At 34.3% G+C, this 8,951-nt stretch overlaps 1 protein-coding gene across 1 annotated transcript in view; it reads right to left on the reverse strand.

The window, feature by feature from the left end:
- PRKD3 (protein kinase D3) overlaps nucleotides 1-6,805 on the reverse strand; it is a 39,635-nt gene extending 32,830 nt beyond the window's left edge. The window contains exon 1 of the mRNA XM_015816504.1: nucleotides 6,207-6,805. Coding sequence (XP_015671990.1) covers nucleotides 6,207-6,497 — 291 coding nt within the window. The 5' untranslated portion in view covers nucleotides 6,498-6,805. The remainder of the gene's footprint in view (nucleotides 1-6,206) is intronic.
- Nucleotides 6,806-8,951: the final 2,146 nt, after the last annotated feature.

Here is an 8,951-nt window from a genome sequence, read left to right on the forward strand (position 1 = left end):
CAGTCTTCTGCACTCACATGACCATGATTTGCAATGCTTTTTGCCATTTCTGACAAAAAAAATGCCCATTCAGGAAAATAGATTCAGACTTATGACCACATAATATGCTTAATGATCACTCTAAATTAGGTCTGATCATGTGGGTGCCACAACTTATGAATGCTATGATTTACAGCTGAAATTCCAGTCCCAACTGCGATTGCCATCAAAGACTACCTGTAATCTTCACTGACAACTTCCTACTACTAATTATTTTACAAGGGAAGAAAAGACATGAATCAGTCTCAAAATTTTCCAGCTTATCTTATCAATGTTTGACTTTGTTTAGCCACACAAGTTGTAGCTAAAGCAATTTCTCTTCAACAATCTTCCTTAAAGGATCTGAATTCAAGTCTTATCTTCTATGAAGTGGGCTTGCTTGGAAGACTCTTTTCCCATGCTAATTATTTAGTCAACATTTTATATTCTGTGAACGTTGACACTTGTCCAGTTTCTGCCTTGCTGAAGTTTCAGAAATATTTTTGTCCAAAAGCAAGAAATAAAATGATTTCACCTATAGCAGGAGTGTCAAACTGCCGGCCTGCGGGCCGGACGCGTCATCCAGAAGCTGCGCCCATCCCATTGTCGGCAATGGCAAAACCGTTCTGATACGTTGCGCGACATCACGTGATATCGTGAGTTTGACATGTCTGACCTATCGTATGTTTTCCCATTGATTTTTTTTATACAGCCAGCATGCTCTTCTAATAACATTCAACCTAACAAATAGCTATGGAAATTTAAAAGAGGAGGCTATTCTCATTCATATAAGACAACAAGAAGAGTTGCTAATTGGCACTGGAGTTAGTATTCAATATTATAGTTATACTAATGATATATTAGAGATATAGCTTCTGTTTAAATTCATTTTCTGTTTTTCTGCATGACTCTAAATATTTGTGCTTGACTGTAAATAAATAACTAACCAAATTCCCTAATATAATATTTTATATAAATATATATCCATAATATTATTCCTTCTTGAGGTAAGCAAAATTACCCAAGCAAAGAGAAATAATACAAAGAGTAAATATTGCCACATATTTGCAATCTAGTCATATGTGAGTGAATGTTTTGAGATACAACAATGTACATTACATTTCCTGGTGCCTTACAAATATTTCCTGACAATTACACCATTTTAGTTATGATGACATTGCTAAATATGAGTAGAAAAGCTTACAATTAATGGGATTTTTATTTTATTCTTCAAAACATTATTATATTCTTACCAATAGGAGCATATATATCTGTATGATTTTTAATGAAACACACAAATAAGCTTTTTTAAGTCTTTGTCAGAAATTAGCGAGAAATTAAACAAGTATTATAATAGCAATTGTTATGCAGGAGATGAAAGCAGGATAAAACCGGTAACTGAATCATGCCATGATTAATATCCAAAGAAACACTTTCTCTAGGGAAAAAATTAAAGCATGGAAAAACTGCTCAATTTCATCTACTATTTAAGACTTTTGTAGGAGTCATCTTGTCAAATAAAAAAAACATTTTTAAAGAAAGAAATCATAACTTCTGTTGGGTCTTTAATTGAAAAATTTGATACAAGTAAATGCAGAACACCAATACTAGCTTTCACACATGCAGAGCAAAAGTAAGATAATGCTAAATTCTTAAAGGAAGGTGGGGGGAAAATCAAATAATTCAGCAGCATATCTTAAGAGAAAGGATATTTTAAGGTAATATAAAAAGAAATCTTTTAACAGAAGCATGAATAGGTGTGTTAGAAGCCATGTAGCTTTTTGAAGAAGTCAATTAACAATAGAAGTCAAATTCTCTGGAATGACAAAAAGGATGAAGCTGAATCATGTGGGAAAGGGGACTATAAAACAGAAAAATGCAGAATCAGATGAATTCTGGCAGTTCAAAGGATTAGAGTATATAAAAGGGAAAGATAATAGAGAACACCACTTTAAGGGATGACAGAAGAGAGAAAGGGAAACATTAAAGAAAGCAGATAACAGGGGGAAAAAGGATTACAGTGAAAAATGAAAGGCAAGAAAAGTAATTATGTCAAAGAAAGTCCTTCTCTGAAATCCTTTGCCATAATCTCAACATGCAGGAATCAAGCAGAGTTCAGGGGGTAAACTATGCCTCTAGAATTAGCTCCTGTCAAGGGATACTGAAAATGCTCTCATTTTGCCAGCAGATTAATACCCTAGTGCAGGGGCTCCCAACCTTTTGGGCACTAGGGACTGGTTTCATGGAATGAGGTTTTTCTGTGGACCGGAGGGGGCATGGTTTTGTATGCTGTCTGCATCCCGTAGATGGGGCTTTGCTTGCTTAGATGGGGCTTTGCTTGCTTAGATGGGGCTTTGCTTGCTTAGATGGGGCTTTGCTTGCTTAGATGGGGCTTTGCTTGCTTGCACAGCCCAGTTACTGGCATGCTGCGGCCCAGTGCTGGTCCACAGACCGGGGTTGGAGACCCCTGCCCTATTGTATTCTGGTAGGTTTTAGACTCCTGATATACTGATCCCTAACCTAGGAAAGCCTCCCTAAGTTACCCTAGTCCACCTCATAGAAGTCTACCAACTGAGACAGTTTGGTGTAGTAGGTAAGATGCTGGTCTAAAAACCAGGAGATTGTGAGTTCTAGCCTCCCCAGGTATGAATACCATCCAGGTTATTTTGGGCAAGTGACTCTTTCTTAACCCAATCCACTTCACTGGGTCATTGTAGGGGAAAAAAGGAGGCAGGAGTATTAGATATGTTGCCATCTTGCAAGCGTAGCAGGTAGTACATCTTTTAATATTTTAAATTCTACAAGTGATAACAGCAACTGTTTTTTTGAATTTTTTATTTTATGATCAACCTTCTGTAACTTAAAAAAATGTAGTCCATTCGGATAATTTTAAATTGCTTATCTGGGACAGTATTTTCTGATGGTATATATTTCTCTGTACTTGAGTTGGTTTCTACTAATCATTTTTACCAGATAGAGTAGTTTCAATTATTTCTATCTTTGTTAATTTAACAGCTGCCTAGTCAATTTCTTTTCTGTTCTCAATGTATTTCTCAAATGATGGAAAGAGAGATTAATAGCTTGAATTTAATATTGGCACATTTGAGTGATCAACACTTATTTACTGTTTTTTTTCCCCATGAATTCTGAACACAATATATTTTCTATATACCAGAAGATCCATCTAAAGGTGTGCCAATTCTCTCAGAATTCCAAGTTAGCAACCCTGTAAGCATATTGCTTTAATATCTTTCCTATTTTTTTCCTTCATTCCTTCCTGGTTGTGAACTCACTTGCCTGATTAAACTTTTTTAGAAAGTTAAATGTTTACAATATTTTGCATGCTTTCTAGAGACTGCATAAAGATAAAATCTCAATATTACTTTTTTCTCATGATCAGTATAGCTTGGGAAATATTTTCATAACACACGTGTCTAAAATATTATTTTAAAACTGTGTTGCACATCTCAAAGATAACAAGAGAGATCTACTTGTGCAACTGGAGTTATACTGCCACCTGTGCACCAGCTGTAAAAATCCTTATGAAAAAGAAATTCACCACATATAAGCACCCCTCCTCCCTATTTCCTGATCAGAAGTGTGTTGTCTATATGGAACATATGCTCACTCTGCAGCTGCTGTGGGCATAAGAGCTTTCGTTCACATGCAGCCATTCTAAAGCCAACTGGAAAGGACAAACTCAGAATCCAAAGTTATACTTTTTTTAAAGTACAATTGGCTTCCTATAACATACTTCTGAACTTTAGCCAAGTGCTTGTACAAGTGGAAGTTGCCAAGAATCAACAGGAAAATACTAACTTAAAAGCCTGAACCAAGAGAAAATGTAACAAATGTCTATACGAAAAGAATAGTGGTAACCAATAATATTAGAATAAATAAGTATGCATATATGTAAGAAATGAGTTTGAAAGCAGGAATGTTTACCGTAAGATATAAATGTAAGATTTCTCCTAAAAATGAAGTATGTTGTCCAAGTGTTGAAATGAGCTACACAAATGGTAATATAAACTTCCAAGCTGACCAAAAAGAAACCAGCTTTTTTATTTGCCAAATTTATCTGTAATAATTTCTTGGGAATTCAACTAAAGTCTCACTTGCAAATACTATAATCCAATTTTGAAATCATAAGCTAATAAGCATACATTTTTAATGTAGGATATGTTACATTTTTGATCAATCCATCACATTCTGAAAAAGCAAGGTAATCCACAATAAGTGAAAAGTACGTTTGGCATTCTGATACTAGTATTTTTTATTTTCTAGTGCTGATACATGCAAATGTAGAATAAACCAGAATTCATGAGCTCTTATCTAAAAAGATTGATGTAAAATAAATGCCCAGATGCTGAATTTGGTTGTAAAAAGTTTACATTCAAATACTCATTTGATGAAGAAATTTCCTGTCTGACTTTTGGCAAATCACCAAAGCACCCCTGGGCTGATGTTTTCCCTGTAAGATTTTTCCCAGGGACAAACTAAGAGTGAATCCCAGACTCACACACACTTTTACTGTTCCCATTATGAATACACATATATCAATATATTACTTTTCTCAGATGTGTGAGGTGCAATACTAAATTTAAAGCCTACACCTAAACTTTCTGTGGGGAAATAGTATCAGAGTCCTATGAGGAGAAGGGCGGGATATAAATCCAAATAATAATAATAAATAAATAAATAAATACAACATACTGTATACCTGGGTCTCAATCTACCCTATTTCTGCTGCTGCATGTATTCTAATACAACCATCTGCCAACCTTTGAAGGAGATGGTAAAAATACTACAGAAGTCTATTAAATCAAGTCATATCACACAAATAGTTGGATAAAAATTTGCCATTCAAACTACAAACAAGAACTTTCCATGATGCTAAATTTTAAATTAAATCCTTCCTATAAGTGACGATATTATAAATAATTAAACAATATATTCAAGATTCATAATTCCTCCATAGATTGCAAGCCTATTGTTGTGTAACATGTGAATAAAAATCTAATGAACTCAATAGTACTATTTGCAACCAAAGGACTGCATTGTTAAATCTTAATCCAGGTTATCTGAGGAACCGTCTCGCACCAATGATATCAGTCCATCCTACTCACTCTGGCAAAAGGGACCCTCTTGGTCAAAAAAACTTTGGCTGGTGGGATGTAAAAGAAGAGCCTTCTCTGCTGTGGTCCCCCACTCTACGGAATATCTTCCCACTTGAGGTGAGATCCACCCCCACTCTGCTGATCTTCCAGAAGAGCATAAAACTTGGGTCTGCAAGTTAGCCTGGCTTCTTGACAGGGGTGTTCAATGTTAGAGGTGGTAGATGGATTAACTGAGAAACAGCCATCTCCATATTGATCTTGCCATTTTTGCCCCTTGTCTTTGTATTTATTTAATGTTTTTAATATTTTTTATGTTTATGATTTTGATTGTAAGCTGCCCAGAGTCGCTTTTCAGAGAGATAGGCAGCATATAAATTTAATTAATAAATAAATCTATCTTTTCTTTTCTTTTCTTGGGGGGGGGGGTGTCAGTGTTAAATCTTGGCAACTGTCTGCACAAGTCCCTGCAGTTATCTTGGCAAGATTTTGGAAGTAGTTTGCCATTGGTTACTTCCTAGGGCTGAGTGTGAGTGATTTGCCCAACGACACCCAACTAGCCTTGTGCCTAAACTGGGACTAGAACTCAAAATCTCCTGGTTTTTTAATCTGATGCTTAACCACTACAACAAACTGGCTCCCCAACCATCTATAATCAATCTATATTTTCTTATTCACAGAAAGCTTATTCAATTGTTCAAGGCTTTAATAAACAAGAGAATGATTGAACAACAGCAAGTAAGCAAATTCTGTCCCTACATTCCCATCCCATTCACTGTTCATTTTGCATATTGAGGATAAACACTTAAAAAAGGCAGCCCTGTATATTCAGATAATCTCTTCACACAATTTGGAATCTTGAATTATTCTAAATTTCCACTGCAGTACTCATGGATAGAAAAAGTTTCATGCTACCAAATCCTCAAAATATGGAAGACAACAAGGACAGCAACGTAGATAAGCAGAATTTGCATATTAATTTTTGCTCTTCCTGTATGTTTATTCAAACCTGAATTAAATACGTAATAAGGGAGAAAGATAATAGCAATATGAGCATTAAAATCAGTGTTTTACCTTTTGATAAACTACAGAGCACACTAGGTCTTTAACAACAGATAGGGAGAGATCTTGAGCATCAATTGTAACGGTTTCTCGAGTGAGACCAATCTGCAGCAAAAAAGAGATTCCATGTACAGATCCTCTGGAGTTGGTGAGGCTTTGTGTGCTGAAGCTGCCATTGGAAAGTCGGCCTGAGAGTCCAGATTGTGGACTTGAGGATAAAGATGGTGTAGGTGGAGCAGCAGCATGAGACACAGATGGAGAAAACTTCTGTAAAGATGGAGGAGAAGATTCGTTTGAGGACATCTGAGTTGATTTAAATCCACCAAGACCTGTTCAACATACAGACAAAAAAATTTTTTCTGAACTGTTGCAAGTTGAATCTCACATTTTCCTTCTATGGTTCAAGGAAAATCCTCTTGTCTAAATCAACTTCACTCTCCTTTTCATTCTGTGCATGCTGGCGAGTATAAATTTGGCTAGAAGTTATTTTAAGGAAAGGTCCTCTTTGTACAGCTGATGTCAAAAATGAGTTGTCTTTAGCACCACATCCAGATATTGGGAGTTGCTTACATCATTATAAAATTGTTCACTTCAGAAACAGAAATATACAATATTTTCTCACAGAAGATCTTCATTTTGCTTTTGAGACAACTATAGAGTTGGTTTTGTGCATGGAGAGAGTAGTATCAAATTGCCCCACTTAGAAATAGTGCACTTCACAATTCGGTATGTAAATAGTTACAATAAATGTTAATATGTGTCAGTTTTTTAAAGATAAGTAGTGTCTCAGGTCATAAGTACTGCCTTGAATAATGCTATTCTGTTTTCAGGAATTCTTTTATCATTTAACAATGATGAGAAAAAAGAGAACAGTGATTATTTCCAAGTTTTCATATTCTGGAAAATGTTCATCTTTTAAAAGTAAAAAACAAAATTTGTACTAAAATATGTATATCAAGCAGAAGTATTGGGTTCACATTGAAGGTCTGCAATATTCTCTATGAACTGCCTAGAAAGAAAAAATAACATGTTATATCACATATGTTAACAATATTACATAATCATCATCAGAACACCAGAAAAAATATTACAGTCACCATTGCTCATGTCACAATTTCTGCTTTCATTTCATTGAAAATAAATTACCTTTATTGTGGTATCTGTTACAGAAGGACCAAAATGTGGTACCATTTATGCAAGCTCTTCAATTCTTGACATGTTCATTTAAAGTGATCATTTATCAAGGGATCTGAAAGAGTCTGGAAGGCTGCTGATAGTTACCCTAAACTAGATGGGTAAACAATCTGACAGAGGTCAATCTTCTCTATATATTATAGCAATAAAATGAATCTTAAGTCTCCTTGAGTTACCGATTATAGAAAGTTATAGAAAAAGTAATTTTGGAGAAATTAAAAGTCACTCTATTCTCAAAACAGGAGCAGGAATAAGTATCTAGAACACAGATACAAAGTAGGTACATTCTGTGCAGCAAAGCTACATTTTCCTGCAAATACAGGAAACCCAGGCATAATATACTGTACTTTACAAAGTGCAGCGTGTTGGCATTTTTAATTTCATGTAGTTATCAATCCTCAACAATTCTCCAACTGGCAAAAAAGCTCTGTCTGCTTTTCATTTATGTGGATCCTCTCATGAAATATTATACGTAGAAAGAGCTATTTATTAAAGGAAATAAAATGATCATATGATAGCTTTAGGGGGAGACTGCAAGAATTGGCAAGAAACTTTCCTTGCTTGCTTGCTTGCTTGTACTGTATATGTTTGTGCATGGTTTATTGGCCAAGACAGCCATTTGATAGGAGTGCCCAAATTCTCAAAATACCAAATGTGCTATTGACCCCAAAAGCTGAGAATCACTGCACTATTATCTTCTATTGCAATTTAGTTACTAGTCCCCACAATGAGAACTATGGAGTATTATGTGGGTTCAAAACAGGGTGAGGTATGATTTAAATTAAATTAATTTAAAATTATTATATTAAATATTAAATCAATTTAAAACATGATTTAAATCATTAGGAAAAATAATTTAAATTACAATTTAGTCACTAGCCAAAAGTATTTTAATTAAGTGCAATTACATTTATTTGTTATCATCTCTGGTAAAAGTACTTTCTCATTGTAGAATATAATCAGAATACAGACACTTTAATTTTAAAGAGGAAAGAAATTCATTTTTAGAAGAAACATACCATATATAATAATTTTTCATATTTTTGACAAATAACGGATAGGCTTACTATCAAGCAAATGTATGTGAAAATTTTAAAATTGTTATGAACATTTGAACAATATGTTGTTATAAAATGCTAGAAAAACAAGCATCATCAGTTTTTAAATTGGTTTTTAATATGACGGGTGGTTCTGGCTGATTTTAATTAAAAACAAACTATGTTAAAATAGTATAGTTGTGTTTTTCAATTAACTATTTTATTTCATAAATTCTCTATTGTTGATCTTTATCTTTAGAAAGAGAACAGTTATTAAATTTGCAAACTTATCTTCTTAGGAACAAATAAAATATAATCACAAAGATGTTCTGATCATTCATTAAACCTATATTCATTTTATGGACCACTTTACAGTGATTTTGACTGCAGAAGTCCAATTTAAGGTTTAAGCTGTAAAAGAGGAACATAACATAGGAAAGTATATATAAAGCATTATATAAAAAAGATGGAACAGCATCTCCCCCAGAGATGCATATAACCCCCACCTTGGCAGTTTAAAAAAAAC

Source organism: Protobothrops mucrosquamatus, unplaced genomic scaffold, assembly GCF_001527695.2.
Source record: "Protobothrops mucrosquamatus isolate PMUCROS unplaced genomic scaffold, P.Mucros_1.0 scaffold461, whole genome shotgun sequence".
NCBI classification, from domain to species: Eukaryota; Metazoa; Chordata; class Lepidosauria; order Squamata; family Viperidae; genus Protobothrops; species Protobothrops mucrosquamatus.